This window comes from Fistularia commersonii, chromosome 17, assembly GCF_037954325.1.
Source record: "Fistularia commersonii isolate RoL2024-O1a breed Wild chromosome 17, RoL_Fcom_v1.0, whole genome shotgun sequence".
Classification (NCBI taxonomy): domain Eukaryota; kingdom Metazoa; phylum Chordata; class Actinopteri; order Syngnathiformes; family Fistulariidae; genus Fistularia; species Fistularia commersonii.
In genome coordinates this window covers 18250001-18264859 of record NC_141300.1, presented here as the reverse complement: position 1 = coordinate 18264859, position 14859 = coordinate 18250001, and the positions used below count along the sequence as shown (strand labels likewise).

At 47.4% G+C, this 14859-nt stretch overlaps 2 protein-coding genes and 4 non-coding genes across 6 annotated transcripts in view; 5 read left to right on the top strand and 1 right to left on the bottom strand.

The window, feature by feature from the left end:
* Window positions 1-54: 54 nt before the first annotated feature.
* rpl4 (ribosomal protein L4) lies at window positions 55-3267 on the top strand. The gene is made up of 10 exons (XM_086163740.1): window positions 55-193; window positions 842-1013; window positions 1095-1201; window positions 1411-1549; window positions 1827-1951; window positions 2122-2251; window positions 2335-2491; window positions 2673-2756; window positions 2945-3065; window positions 3137-3267. The coding sequence occupies exons 1-10, from the start codon at window positions 191-193 to the stop codon at window positions 3212-3214; spliced, it is 1116 nt and encodes a 371-aa protein (XP_086019866.1). The 5' UTR covers window positions 55-190; the 3' UTR covers window positions 3215-3267.
* Window positions 1252-1349, top strand: LOC147225458 (small nucleolar RNA SNORD16). Its single transcript, XR_015107430.1, has one exon. It is a non-coding gene; the product is annotated as a small nucleolar RNA SNORD16 (small nucleolar RNA).
* On the top strand, window positions 1644-1743 carry LOC147225457 (small nucleolar RNA SNORD16). The gene has a single exon (XR_015107429.1). It is a non-coding gene; the product is annotated as a small nucleolar RNA SNORD16 (small nucleolar RNA).
* Window positions 2530-2599, top strand: LOC147225456 (small nucleolar RNA SNORD18). The gene has a single exon (XR_015107427.1). It is a non-coding gene; the product is annotated as a small nucleolar RNA SNORD18 (small nucleolar RNA).
* On the top strand, window positions 2802-2870 carry LOC147225455 (small nucleolar RNA SNORD18). The gene has a single exon (XR_015107428.1). It is a non-coding gene; the product is annotated as a small nucleolar RNA SNORD18 (small nucleolar RNA).
* An 8-nt stretch (window positions 3268-3275) lies between the features above and the next one.
* map2k1 (mitogen-activated protein kinase kinase 1) overlaps window positions 3276-14859 on the bottom strand; it is a 17478-nt gene continuing 5894 nt past the window's right edge. The window contains exons 2-11 of the mRNA XM_086163739.1: window positions 11868-12078; window positions 10540-10686; window positions 10295-10372; window positions 9278-9329; window positions 9064-9188; window positions 6442-6649; window positions 6292-6356; window positions 4039-4097; window positions 3799-3844; window positions 3276-3721 (exon numbers count right to left, since the gene is read on the bottom strand). Of these exons, the coding sequence (XP_086019865.1) occupies window positions 3608-3721; window positions 3799-3844; window positions 4039-4097; window positions 6292-6356; window positions 6442-6649; window positions 9064-9188; window positions 9278-9329; window positions 10295-10372; window positions 10540-10686; window positions 11868-12078 (1105 nt within the window). The 3' untranslated portion in view covers window positions 3276-3607. The remainder of the gene's footprint in view (window positions 3722-3798; window positions 3845-4038; window positions 4098-6291; window positions 6357-6441; window positions 6650-9063; window positions 9189-9277; window positions 9330-10294; window positions 10373-10539; window positions 10687-11867; window positions 12079-14859) is intronic.

Sequence of the window (14859 nt, the reverse complement as noted above, 5' to 3'; positions counted from 1 at the left end):
CTCATAAAATGAACGATAAGTTGTTGGCCTGGCTAAATCTGAGGGAATTCTGAAAATGAAATGCGTCGAGCGGAAGTCGTATTCTCGGGGCGGAGGAATAAAACATCGCGACCGCTGCACCGACTTCCTTTTTACTGTGGCCGCCTGAACGTGAGGAGCGTGGTGCCCGGCGAGCCGAAAACTTGAGAAAATGGTGAGGAATATCTCCGCGGCTGCGCATAAAACGCGATGTCAGATGCTCGCTCTTATGTTTACGGATCTTTTGTCAAGTAACAGTCGTGTATAGAATGTGTAAATGTGACTTTCTTGTAGTAGCAACCGTGCCGGTCGGCTCAACTTACACGAGGAGCCATTTTGAAAAGCGGCGCTAGCTGTGGCAGTTACACGTGTGACTCCAGCAGCTCAATGATCGTAACACAGATACTACTCATTCGCCCTTTAAGTAATTTCGCTCACCCGTAACTATCCATTTAGGGCTCAGTAACGTTGACGTTTGGTTCTGGGGGTGATGCCAGCGTTAAAGTCAAACAACCGCTTGCTCAGCTGTTACCACGGTTATGCTAGCGAGGCCTCACCTCGCGGTGCACCCGTTGTCTTGAGGCATGAATAACTTTATTAGACCTGTAACCACGGGATGCCGCTACTTGTTTCTGCTTTTAAGGGCGTTTTATGTAATGAAGAGAATTATCTTTTTGTAAGACGCTTTGGATAAAAGCGTCTGCCAAATGAGATAAATGCACTGTATCTCAAGGCTATTTTATGCTTCCCTACCATCACGCCGATGAGAGGCTTGTGCTCATCACCTTTTGCAACCACTCAGTTTTCCAACTGGTTTCCCTAGGCCTGTGCCCGACCCTTAATCTCGGTTTACTCCGAGAAAGGCGAATCATCAGGCAAGAATGTCGTCATGCCTGCCGTGTTCAAGGCTCCAATCCGACCCGATGTCGTCAACTTTGTGCACACCAACATGCGCAAGAACAACCGCCAGCCCTATGCTGTCAGTGAACTGGCAGGTGAGTTTCTTTAAGAGGACGAGGAGAGAGGATGTGCCCCGAAACAATGGCGGTGGCCTAATTTCTCATGTGAAAACGCAGGGCACCAGACCAGTGCGGAGTCCTGGGGTACAGGACGAGCTGTGGCGCGTATTCCTCGTGTGAGAGGAGGTGGTACTCACCGCTCCGGTCAGGGTGCTTTTGGAAATGTATCCTTTCCTCCAAACCGTGTCTATACCCCAGAAGGCAGTAACAACTTCGCAATGATGGTGTAATTTGCGTCCGACCCCGTGACAGTGACAGAATGCCTACTGTTTTAAGCTGGAACGGCTGGCTGACGAATGCAGCGTCTGAGCAAGAAAAAGTGCACTCTGATAATGCCCGGAGCCTCTTGCAAACTTCCTTGACTCTGCTCAAGATGTGTCGTGGAGGCCGCATGTTTGCCCCCACCAAGACCTGGCGTCGCTGGCACCGCAGAATCAACACGACCCAGAAGCGTTACGCCATCTGCTCTGCCCTGGCTGCCTCTGCTATCCCTGCACTTGTCTTGTCCAAGGGTGAGTTCCTTGAGTGTTTTTACAGTTTAGAAGTCATAAAAAAAACGGTGTACACAAGGAAGATAATCTTAAAAGAAAACATGAACATTTGGCTTGCTATGATGGTGTAATTTGCGTCTGACTCTGCGGACAGTGACAGTTGCCTGCTGTCTCTAAGCTGTCCCGGGGCAGTGGAGTAACTTTGATTCTGAGCAGGTTCTAGTCACACCTCCAGATCCTTGACACTCACAATAACTTTGATTGTGTTATCTTACAAGTACCCGCTATGTTCCTTTAGGGCACCGTGTCGAGGAAATTCCAGAGGTCCCGCTGGTGGTCGAGGACAAGGTTGAGGGTTACAAGAAGACCAAGGAAGCAGTGCTCCTCCTGAAGAAGCTCAAAGCCTGGAATGACATCAAGAAGGTAATTTCCAATTCGCTACGTGGTACTTCTTCCAATATCCAGCTATCCCTGTTGGAGGAAATATACTGTGCTTCTAAGGTGAAATAAGGCTGGAAAAAAGTGTCCAATGCTGTTCTATGACATACAGGACTCTTCTTTGACAATGGCTGAACATTGTAATGCATTTTCAGGTCTATGCGTCCCAGCGAATGCGTGCTGGCAAGGGTAAGATGAGGAACCGCAGACGCATTCAACGTAAAGGGCCGTGCATCATCTACAATCAAGATGCAGGAGTCACAAAAGCCTTCAGAAATATTCCAGGTGACTCGAACTTCATGAAGTATTGTGAAAGCTTTGTTTTAAATAACATATCCTCAGTATGTAATTCACAAATCGTTTTTCAGGCATCAACTTGCAGAACGTCAACAAACTAAACCTCCTGAGGCTTGCCCCTGGTGGCCATGTCGGACGCTTCTGCATCTGGACCGAGAGCGCTTTCCGCAAGCTGGATGAGATCTATGGCACCTGGCGCAAACCAGCTACCCAGAAGGCCAATTACAAGTCAGTCCTCCACCTCTTTAGTCAAACTGTTGGTCACTCTGCGATGATGAGATTCCACTTCGGTCCGTGTTTTTGAAATCAAATGATACCGATGGAAGTCCTGAGTTTACCAAATGTCGCTCTGTTTGCTGTGTCACTGTACTCTGGAGAAGCTGACTATTGCCTCCGTCTTGTCTTTTAGCCTGCCAATGCACAAGATGACCAACACAGATCTGAGCAGGATCCTCAAGAGTGAGGAGATCCAGAAAGCACTGCGTGCACCTGAGTAAGTTTCAAACGCGGGCCTTTTCTTACTTTACATCCGAGCGACAGATTATGATGATATTCCACTTCAGGTCCGTGTTTCTGATAGCCTGATTTTAACGGAAGCGCTGAACATCCCAGCAAGTCGCACAGAAGAGAATCCTTTAAGCCAGCGTGCAGATGAATGAAGCCTTTCCGATGTCATTTCAGTAAGAAGATCAACCGCAGAGTCCTGAAGAAGAATCCTCTGAAGAACTTGAGGATAATGCTCAAACTGAACCCCTATGCTAAGACAGCAAGACGTCATGCTATCCTCAAGCATGACCCAACGGTGAGAAAACAAATGTTCAGGCTTCCTGCAAGCGGATTGTACCTCCAGTCTGAGACCATCTCTCTCCACAGATCAAGGCTAAGATGCTGAAGTCTAAGAAGAAGCGGGGAAAGAAGGGAGCCCCTGCCAAGACTAAGTCCAAGGAATAAATCCACAAACAGACTGCAGTTCAGTGATTTAAAGAATAAACCCTGATTACATATACATGACTCAGAGTGTCATTCAAAGTTTAATTCACAACACACAAGCATCACAACCATGACAATTTCAATCAGCACTTGGGAGGACAGGGGGCGAAGGGACATCAGGCAAACGGGTGCTGGCGCCTTTCATGTAAATCGTTTAGAAAAGATGGCTTCTCAGGCGGGACTGCAGTTTAGCCCGGGCAGGTCCGATAGGTAACCAAACTTGGCATGTTTGCGTACTAAACATACCACTGATTGCACAACTCTTTATCTGGTTAACACAAGGTAGAAATGGATGAAATTCACATAATACAAATTTGGTCGGCCGCTGGAGGACGTGATGTTTATCGGTGGGTTTCACACAGAGGCGCCGTGGGTTGGCGTCAAGGGCTGGTTCAGTCCGATGGTGCTGCAGAGCCAGCCAGCGAAGTCCACCTGCTCCGCCTCAGATTGTTTAATGAACGAATGCACCTGAGAGAGCATTGAGGAAGAATATTGTGAGCCAAAGGCTAAAACAGTAGTGTGATAGCAATCTAGCATGTACGTACCATCAACTGTTTCAAGTCGGCCCTTTCTGCAGGATTCTTTATCAAACTGCAAGAACAGACAAACAAAGTGGGACCACATTGTTGACAGTGAAGCAACACACAAATTCCTCAATTTACATTCATATTCAGTTGCTTCTTTCTAATAGTTGACAAAGCTGTTATCCTGCTGTGACAAAGAAATATACCCTATGGGTATCAATAAAGGTTGGAATTTATTTTATCTTCTCTACATCCACTCACCATTTATGCACGAAGTCCTGGAACTCTGTGCTGAAAATCCCCGGAAGCTTCGGCGGAGGCTAAAAGCATAATCGGACTATCAGTCAAGGACAGAATGAATGCCTGCTCTAATTAGCTTTTAACGCTGCTTGACTGGCGGGAACCCGATTTTGTGTTTCAGAGGACAATAAATGATAGGCAGCTGGTCTGGAATAAAAGACACGTTGGAGGTTTTTGTCGCTTGTCTGGTTACATTTTCTTAGGATATTTTGAAGAGTCCCTCCACTCTGGATGTAATGAAACAGCACATGTTGACAAACAGTGAATCTGATTCAGCCCTGAGATATTTTTCCTCTTCAGTTAAAATGTTTTTTGTACTTTTTAATCACCATTTTGTTCGTTTTGCTTTGCAAAGTCGCCACTTCAGCCTCCGAAATGCGTCCCCTGCAGGTCACGGACTCAACATCCATCAGTGGTCCTAATAACAACAGAAGCGTAATGAATTTCTGTGAGAGCATGGCCTCCAAAACATTACATCTGCACTTGCGCCCACTGTGGACCAACACAGGGCCCTCGGGCGAGCAGACGACGCCATTAAACCGGCCCTCTGAAGCACCCCGACATCTGCATCAGGGCTCTTTTTGGGCGGAGGTGACCTCAGAGCTGCACTCAGCACAAAAACCCTCAGCTGGATGATGACTGCTTGAACCGGGTTCCAGTGGACCCACGTGCACCTGGGTCTACAACCGAGGTGGAACCACTAGCTGACTCCGCTCCTCCATCGTCTCCACACACACACATGCCGGACATCAACCATGGCGCACGCATACGCATACACACACACACACACACACACAAATGCCACAAATAAAATCTGCTGTCGGCACGGCTGTGCTGGAGCAGATACAGAACAGCAGTGTATCTGCCAACAGAGATGAAGCCCTCAGGGTTCAACAAGTGTCTCAAACATCTCCCCCTCCGCCCTCTAGGGGGCACTAGTGAGCCTCCAGACCTTTTCTTTCCAGCAGAATCATTCTACAGACTTTTTTTAGAACCGCAATTAACACCTTCATCGTCAGGTCATAGATATCCTGTCTGTATACACACCCATCCATTACATAGATAAGGTTATTAAATGACATATTATATTCTGGCACTACAAAATACATGCTTGAGTGTAGAAGTATTCGTATTCTAATAAATGTGCGCATGTGTGCCTCAGATGCATTGCTGCCAGATCAGGAAGAAGAGTTTTCGAGGACAAAATCGACAAAATCCACCATTTTGTCTGTCTTTTTCTCTTCTTCAAATCTTAACCTGGCCGTAAACCGGGTAAACAGAGTGTGCAAGGCTTGTGAACTGCGTCAGCAATAAAGAAGTAATAAATCTGCAGAGCGACCACAGGAAAGGATGTACGAGACATGGAAAAAACACCCATTGAGCTTTTCTTTTTTGAAAAAAAAAAAACAAAAAAAAAAACAAATGAAGGAAATTAATAAAGAAATGACAAATAAATAAAAATTAAAAAAATAATGAAAATAAATGCAGGTAATAATTGACAAAGTGCGCAAACATCGGCTACATCGTTATATTGATTGCATTAAAAGCATCTTCATTATTTAATTGATAATTTCACTCAAATGTTTTAGTCATGTTCCTTACTTTTGTGGGTTCTCAAGTTTGCAGCCTTGCTCCCAAGTTTTTGTGCACTTTAAAATGGAAAAAGAATGAGGCTGCAACCCTGCCAATCGTCATTTTGCGCTGGGATTCCGATGTGACAGAACTTGCAAGGAGTTTTGGAGCGGTCTCCTTGGACCGGTGGCTGAGGCGACGGCCCCAGCGCCTCCATGTGACATTACAGGACTGTATCAGAAACTTAGAATATTGTGATAAAGTTCTTTATCTTCTGTAATGCAATTAAAAAAAAAAATCTTTTTGATGATATTCTGATATTTTGAGATAGGATTTTTGAGTTTTCATAAGATGTAAGCCATAATCAGCAGTATTAAAATAATAAAAGGCTTGCAATATTTCAGTTGATTTGTAATGAATCCAGAATGTATGACATATTTGTTTTTCTAATTGCATTACAGAAGATAAAGAACTTCATCACACTATTCTAATTTTCTGAGACAGTCCTGTATTTGGGATTTTCCCCTACTCTGGCAGCCCGCCCCTTCTGGCAACACTGCTCACCGAAAACATTTCGTTTCTGTCGTGTAAAATCTCAAAGCATTCAAATCGACGTCGTGCTCGAACAGCGTGCGCACCCACCTCGTTGACGATGTAATCGAGGAGCTCGAAAATGGCCATGGGGGGCCTGCTGTCCGAGCCGTACGCTATAAGGCAAGGAGACGGGCGATAAATTAAAGCGATTATTTTAAACATCTCGCAGATTCCCCGGGTTAGCCGTCCCGGACTCACAGCTGCACGGCCGCCCGGGGGGGCGGGGCTTTGGCGAGGACTCCCCGGAGGCTGCGTCCCCTTCCACCGGGAGGCCGAAAATCTGTTCCAGCTCCTTGCCGTCGGGTGGCGGGATGGGGAAGCGTCCGATGGCCATTTCAACCAGCGACAGGCCCATGCTCCAGATGTCCGACTGGACGGAGTAGTGGGTGCCCTGCAAACGCTCCGGCTGCACGACACAGAATTATGGTCTTAGATCAGATTTTGGAGGTCCTTAGTCACCCAGGCCATGGGGCATTCTTGTGGAAATCTTCTCATCGTGGCAACTGGACTTCAGTTCTTCACTCGAAGACGTTTCACTCCTCATCCCAGAGGCTTCATCAGTTCTAATGACCTATGAGGAGTTTACGAATATAACTCGTACATATTTCTGAATATATTCGGAATCTCCTCATCTGGGAAGGGGGGATGAAACGACCTCAAGTGAAGAAACTCAAGTCCAGTTGCCAAGACAAGAAGGTTTCGACCACCTTAGATTAGATTGGATTAAACTTTATCGTCATTATTATTCTGTTCAGATTGTCACATGTGCAAATACAGAGCAAATAAAATATAGTTTAGCATAAAACCAGAAGTGCAAAAAAGCAGCAGGTGCAGAAATAATAGATATACTAGCAGTATGTTCTCGGTACAAGAGAACCTCAGCTTTGATTTGTTCGTTTGTTCTTTGGGTTAGGGTTAGCAAACCGAAATGTTTGCAAACAAAATCAGTTTTTCCCGTTGGTATCGATGTAGACCTCATTGATCCGTTCTCCAGCCGCAAAACACCTACAGCACGCTAAAAAATTTTTATGAGTTTATTTGTGGAACGAAATCAAAAAAAGAAATATACCATATATGTTTTTTTTTTCTGTTGTTAATTGTTTTCCTTGATGTTATTCACTCTGCTGTCTATTGATTTGTGGATGTCTTTTGCTATGTTTTATTTGTCTCACTATTTATATTTATATTCATATTCATTGGTACTATAACTGTTACACTGCTGTTACAAAAGAGTTTCTCCTATGGGGATCAATAAAGTTGATCTTATCTTATATGCCAGAATTTGCCGTATATCAACTTGCAACAAAGAATAACTTTATTAACAGTATAGATTTTAAGTGCATTAATTTGCCTGAAATTAAAAAGAAAAATCCTTATTTGAATTCTAAACATTTTTCGAGCGACTGAACTATTTGATTCCATGTCGCAAGAGCCAGCTGGATGGAAGAGTTCAAGACCCCCGGGTCTTGGTCACGAGTGAGGGGAGGGTGGAGCGGGAGATGGACGGGCGGATCGCTGTACCGGACTGTCAGGGTGAAGAAGCAGCTGAGCCAGAAGGCGAAGCTCTCAATTTACCGGTGGATCTACGTTCCCACCCTCAGCTATGGTCACGGCTGTGGGTAGCGACCCAAAGAACCAGATCGCGGATACAAGCGGCCGAAATGAGTTTCCTCCGCGGGGTGGCTGGACTCTCCCTCAGAGACAGGCTGAGGAGTCGGGCCGTCCGGGAGGAGCTCGGAGTCGAGCCGCCTAACCCTCTCCGCATGGAGAGGAGCCAGAAGAGGAGGCTCGGCATCCGGTCAGGACGCCTGCTGGACGGGGAGGTGCTCCAGGCATGAGGAGACACGGGTAAGACCCAGGAGACGCTGGAGTGACGAGGTCTCCAGGGTGGCCTGGGAACGCCTCGGGGTCCCCCAGAGGAGTTGGACCATGTTTGGGGGGAGAGGGGGGCCTGGACCTCTCTGCTCTGGCTGCTGCCCCGACACCCCACTGGGTGCGGGAGATTTTGGACAGATGAACTATTTGAAACTGAAAAATGTTTCGTTTTGTCACATTATCTCAGTTTCTCATCGCCTCTCTTATCATCCCTGTTAAATATTTTTCCATGGTGTCTCTTCAGCGTTTGTTCACTGCACTTCATATCTCTTGCTCTGTGCAAAAAAAAAAAAAACCTCGACAGAGCTGATGCTCTATGCAAATTCTGACAATAAGAGCGCCACTGCTACCTCCTGTGGATGTGCTATTACAGGTGGAGGTGGGCGCGCCCCACTATTTGAAAAGCAATGCCGGGCCGACGAGGGTGTCGGGCTGACGGAAAAGCACGTCCATTTCTAACAAACCAAAATGCTATTTACAGACCCGGAAGCCGCATTTCTGCCATCTGCTGTATGTTGTGAGTCACACGGTGCTGTGCCGTGTTGCTAACACTGACCAAAACAGTGCACACAATAGAGGAGCTGCATTTTTATTTTAAAATGGTAGTTTATGATTTTAACATATTATTTCAAAATGTAGACTTAATCTACGGCCTGGATCGGATTCTCTGTGAGCCGTACGTTCGACACCCCTGTCTTAGACCAAGTGTGTGAGGGAAGCAAAGGATGCACAGGTGTGTGTGCCGCAGGTCGGTGACATGATGGGATGGAAACGGATACAGCGCTTTCACACCTTTCAAAATGCTTTTCCCACACACTCAAACACAGCAGCGAGGTGCTAACAGCGAGTTCAGTGTCTTTCCAAAGCGTTATTGCTAGCTTATACCGGACACAATGGCAAATACCCTTTCCATTGTGGGGGTGGGGGGTCCCCTCGGTCACTCACAGACATGTACGAACGCGTGCCCACGAAGGAGTTGGCCATGGAGTCGATGAGTTGGCCGCTCACTCCAAAGTCGCACAGCTTGATCTCGCCGCGGGAATTCACCAAGATATTAGAAGGCTTGACGTCTGGAGGGGGAAAGGAATGAGGGCGAGGGCGTTTATACAAACGCGATTTGAGAGGCGTGTGGTTTTGGTGCACAGCTGGAGATGCTGACCTCGGTGCATGATCTTGTGTTTCTCCCTTAGGTAGGAGAGCCCCTTGATGACCTGGGAGAGAGAAGGTTTCACATCAAAACCCCTCAGCGGCCACAGGCTCATCCGTATTTCCTCAAAACCAGGTACGTGCGGTAAAATTGCAGACTGAACGCTGGCTAGAAAACAATGAAATAACGACAATTCTGTCTGAAACATCTCTTTGGCTTTGCAGGCTCCTGGTCGCTCGCCCAGTGGGGCGTAGCTTGGTCCTCTGCAGCATTTCGCCAGGCGTCCACCACTGTTGCTTCTTTTACAAAGCACAAATGCACATACATTTCTCTGAATGTAGCACTGCGTCATGCTCATTTTTTTTTCTAAAAAATATAGTGCAAAAATACAAATCTACTATGTTATTATTATTGAAGTTATTAACGTAACAATAAATTATCATTATTATTATTTTTATTATTATTATAATACTCATCAATTCTCCAGTACACCTCACTTATTAGCATTTCATTTTTATGACCCAAATCCCAGTTATTTCTACAACCATTCTCTACACAAAGAACTCCTTTATTTTGTTTGATATTTTTAATATTTTGTAATCTATTGCACGTACTGTACATAGTCTTTGTTTATTTGTATATATATCTTTTATTTGCATATTCTTTTCTACTATTACTATTTGCACACCTTCTACCTGCCGTGATGATCAAATTTCCCTGCCGTGGGATGAACAAGTCTAGCTTATCTTATCCCAGAATATTGAAGCTGCTATTATATCATGCTAGCTATTAGCATGTAGCTGCTGGCCCTACTGTTATTATCATGAGCTCATTTGTCCTTGCTAGCCCTCATACAAGCCACACACTTACCGCGTCGAGGCAGAAGGCCGCGTTGGGAACTTTGGGTTTCTTTAGATCATCTTAAATCAAACACAATAACTGACCCGACTAAAAACTCGATCGGTTATTTGCCGAGGCGCCTTGATCTGGAAAACCTGCCGACAAAGCCGAAAAACAGGCGATACGTACAGCGATGCTGACTTTTCCGAGGATCTGCTCTGGGATTTTGCCCGCTTTCTTAAGAGACTGGTCCAGAGAGCCACCGTCCTGCAGCCGGCGGAGGAGGAGAGGAGGGAGAAAGAGAGTGGAACTGAGGGGAGTCTTGGAAAGCGAAAAGGCAGGACTCCACAGAGCGTGACGACAATTTGAGTACTTCTACAAATACACACTGGGTGAGAGCACGTGGCCGATGCTACAACCCTCCCCCCGCATACCATGTGCTCCATGCAGATGCTGATCTCGCCGTCGCTGTAGAAGGCGCCGTAGAAGCCCACGATGTAGGGGGAGTTGCACTCGTGCAGCACCTGCAGCTCTCGGATGATCTGGTTCCTGATGGCCGGCTTGATCTCCAGGTGAATGAGCTGGAAGAGGCGGGAGGTCACCGCATTAACCCTTTTCTGGCCGCCGGGCTGCAGGATATCCTTGTTGGGTACATGCATACTTTTCAATATCCATTCATGATTACGAGGATGGAGGGGCTACACCTGTTCCTACGGGGTGAGGGGGCGGGGCTTAATCTGGACCTGTCAATCACAGGGCCGCATCCAAGACAAGCAACTGTTCTCAACACGGGAGATTAATAGGTACTGCATTTTCCAGAATATAACCCACTACTTTTTTCCCCCGCTTTGAACGCTGCAGCTAATAAAATGATGCGGTGAATCTATGGAATTTTCTTTGCTAATGGCCATTGGGGGGAAGCTTTAGCAGAGAGCGCAAAAACAAAACAGACACGCGAGGTCAATGCAAAGACGAAGACGACGCTAGTTTGTGGCGCACTCGACGCAAAACGCAGCACGACATGCAAACTGTTTTCACACCCTTCTCACGTAAAGCACACGAAGAAACGCATACGATGCAGCTTAAGTTCACAGCAATCGATCTGTGTATCCAGGAAGGAAACGGAGCTGGTGCTTGAAGCTTGGCGTCACTGAATCACTGCCAGTGGATTCTAACAGCGTGGAGCAGCGTGAAAGAATCCACCATCAGCAACGGATTTGGAAAGGCCAAATTAAACTTCCAACAGCACAGCTTCTGATGTAACTTTGCCTCGTGGTGCAAAGGGCACCGCGAGCGACACCACCAGAGAGACTGAAAAGGTGTGTGACGGAGATTGTCTGATGCTCTTCAACTCCAACAATGAGGAAGAAGACTTTGGCGGTTTCGGTGCAGAGGACGAGGATGAGTAAAGCCATCAATGACTTTTCTGTTTTGTTTGATCATCCGTTTTACCGCTGTGTTCCAGGCACCGTTAGGAAACAATCAATTATGTAAATAAACATTTGCAAAATCTTTCTGTGTGAATCTCATTTCACAACATGGATATCTGCGGCTTATAGCCCGGTGTGGCTAATGTATGAAAAATATATATATTCATTTTATTTTGTGGGTGCTGCTTATATTCCCGGGCGGAATAGTGCGAAAAATTGGGTAGTTCTAAATCTATCATGCCGTGATATTAGTTTCCTGAGAGCGACAATTGGCTTTGTCGGTGCTGTGCTGTGCCGTGCAACCGGCCAGCAGGATGACGGCGGCGGCGTACCTTTCTGGCCATGATCAGACCCGACGGCCGGTGGGAGACCTTGAAGACGACGCCCCCGTTGCCGGCGCCCAGCTCACATATCTTCTCGAAGTCGTCGTCCTTAAGCTCCCCAACTTTCTGCTTCTGCGTGAGAAAGGCCTCCAGGCGTGTCCGCTGCTGCTCGTCCAGCTCCAGCTCCTCCAGCTTCTTCTGCAGCGCCTCCAAGCTGGTTCTGATAAGGAGCCGAGCAGTCAAAGAAGAATGTTTTTTTTCTTTTTTTGTATTGCTACTTGAACCCATCATGGCAGTACATGGGCTGACGTGTGTGTGTGTGTCTGTGTGTGTTGCCCCTCCAGGGTGACAGGCTTCCCAAACAATCCCAGATCTACAGAATCCACCACTTGCTGGGGTCCAGCGAACCCGACAAGCGAGGCCTCCGGTTCACGGCTCTGTGAATCGGCAGTGCCACGTGGCTTCTCTGCTTGGTTGCCATGGCGATGCAGACGATGGTAACCGTTCCCGGCCAAGGGCATCTCAAAGCACTGAACCCAGCGGACACCCCAAGTCTAATTCGGATCAAGGCGAAAAAATTCCAACCAAGATTGCATGTTGTCGTGGTTGTTTGTGGACGCTGTGTTTGTGAACGACTCAAGTGATCCGTAGTGAGAGCAGGGAACAGGCTGAGGAACATCTAGAGAGGTGGAGGTATGCTCAGGAAAGGAGAGGATTTCAAGTACTTAGGGTCGACAGACCAGGGTGTGGAAAAGAGGTAAAGAAAGGTTCAAACAGGTTGGACTGAGTGGTGAAAAGTGTCAGGGGTGCTATGAGATAGAAGACTATCAGCCAGAGGGAAAGGAAAGCTGGAGGAGACGCTGGTGAGATGATCTACAAACACTGCCAATGACTAAAAGACAGAAGGCAGGGCTGGAAGTGGCAGAGATGAAGATGCTGAGGTTCTCTTTGGGAGTGACCATGATGGAGAAGATCAGGAAGGAGTCCATCAGAGGGACGACACATGGTAGATGCTTTGGAGAGAAGGTCAGAGATGGTTGGGTCATGGACAGAGGAGGGAGAGAGAAGATATTGGTAGACGGATGCTGGAGTTGGAGGTCTAGAGGAAGACCAGAGAGAAGATAGATGGATGTGGTGAGAGAGGATATGAAGGTAGTTGGTGTGAGAGAGGAGGATCCAGAGAACAGGGTGAGATAGAGAAAATAGATTTGCTGTGGTGACCCCGGAAGCAAAAAGACCAAAGTAGAAGAAGATTTCAAAGGCGATGCATGAATGACCAGCCTGGGGGGGGGGGGGGGGGGGGGGGGGGGGGGGGGGGGGGGTCCCACGGCAGTGTATCATGATAAACAGCCATTAAAGATCCATATCCGAGCGGCCGGATTCAGCTTCAGAATCCGTCGATCTTCACAAGAAACGGTTGAAATCGGCCAGTTCTCCACTAATGACTGCTCTTGGCACTTTGTCACGGGGCCATGACGCAGGGGGAGGCGGGTTAAGTGGCCGTACTCCTGACAGCAGGCACGAGCGCGAGCATAACCATGGAGACGGCGTGAGGCGGTTTGGAGCTCGGCCGTGGGTGGCGTGGGCGTTCTGCGGACAAACGAGCCTGAGATACCGGGAGCGGGGGCCGGAACACACTCGACAAAATATGTGGGAGGGACGAGATGGAGCCGCCGCTCGCCGTCCTCTGCAAACCCCCCCCACGCAGGAGTGGAAGCAAGTGAGCCGTTTGTGCTCCATCCACACAATGTCCAAGGACGTTCAGCGCACTTCAGTAAGAGAAAGAAGGGAAGGGGGAGCACACACACACACACACACACACACACACGCACACACACACACTTTTACTCCAGACTTCACGTACAAGCCCCTCCACAAGTCATCAGGATTTCACTGTGCTGCAGAGAGAGCTGCAGAATTTAAACCCAACGGAAAAGATGGCACTGAAATCAATGCATATCCTGAGCAAGATGCTGCACTTGTGCACCTGTTGCCCCCCCCAATCCTGGACCGCTAGGGCATCTGCACCCCCTTCCATCTCAGCACACACCCCAGAATAGGTAGGAGGTGTGTGTGAAGGTGATGCTGCCGCGTCGAAATGTTCCTGTATTCAGGTTTTGATCAACTCTGCAAAATAACACATGCGTTTATCGATATTATAGCAAACCCAATTATCTGTTGTATTTGGTGTGGAATTACAAATGCAGCCACAGGGCGGCACTGGCCTATGTCTCTCCAAGCCTCCCTCGGGGGGTCGGTCGGTCCCAAGCCCGAATAAATGCAGAGGGTTGCGTCAGGAAGGACATCCGGCGTAAAACTTTTGCCAAAACCAAACATGCGAGTCAACCAAAACTATACCATACCGGATCGGTCGCGGACCGGGTTAACAACGACCGCCATTGGTACTGATGACCTACAGGGTACTAATGGAAATTGGGCTACTGTGGGTCGAAGAACAATAACAAGAAGAAGAGGAGGAGTGCGTGTTCGGAAGCAGAGAGAGAGGAGGAAAGGAAAGAGTCTGGGACTGAGAGGAGGGACTTTGAATATTGGGACTATGACAGGAAAAGGTAGAGTTGGTCGACATGATGCAGAGAAGGAAGGTGGATAAACTGTGTGTCCAGGAGACCAGGTGGAAAGGTAGTAAGGCTAGAAGCTTAGGAGCAGCTTTAAGTTGTACTATTATGATACTGACAAGAAGAGAAATGGAGTAGGAGTTATCTTGAAGGAGGAGTTCGTAAGGAACGTCCTAGAGGTGAAAAGAATGTCAGATAGACTTATGAGTCTGAAACTGGAAATTGAAGGTGTGATGCTCAATGTTGTTAGTGGCTATGAACCACAGGTGGGATGTGAATCTAAAGAGAAGGAGAAGTTCTGGAATGAGTTGGATGAAGTGATGCAGAATATTCCCAGAAATGAGAGAGTGGTCATTGGTGCAGAATTCAATGGACATGTTGGTGAAGGCAATAGAGGGGATGAAGATGTGATGGGCAGATTTGGT

Excerpts from the sequence above, each read along its gene's own strand:
- rpl4 (XM_086163740.1), top strand. Across the intron at positions 1,014-1,094 it reads TGCTGTCAGTGAACTGGCAG|GGCACCAGACCAGTGCGGAG; the intron begins GTGAGTTTCTTT and ends GTGAAAACGCAG. Across the intron at positions 1,952-2,121 it reads CCTGGAATGACATCAAGAAG|GTCTATGCGTCCCAGCGAAT; the intron begins GTAATTTCCAAT and ends ATGCATTTTCAG.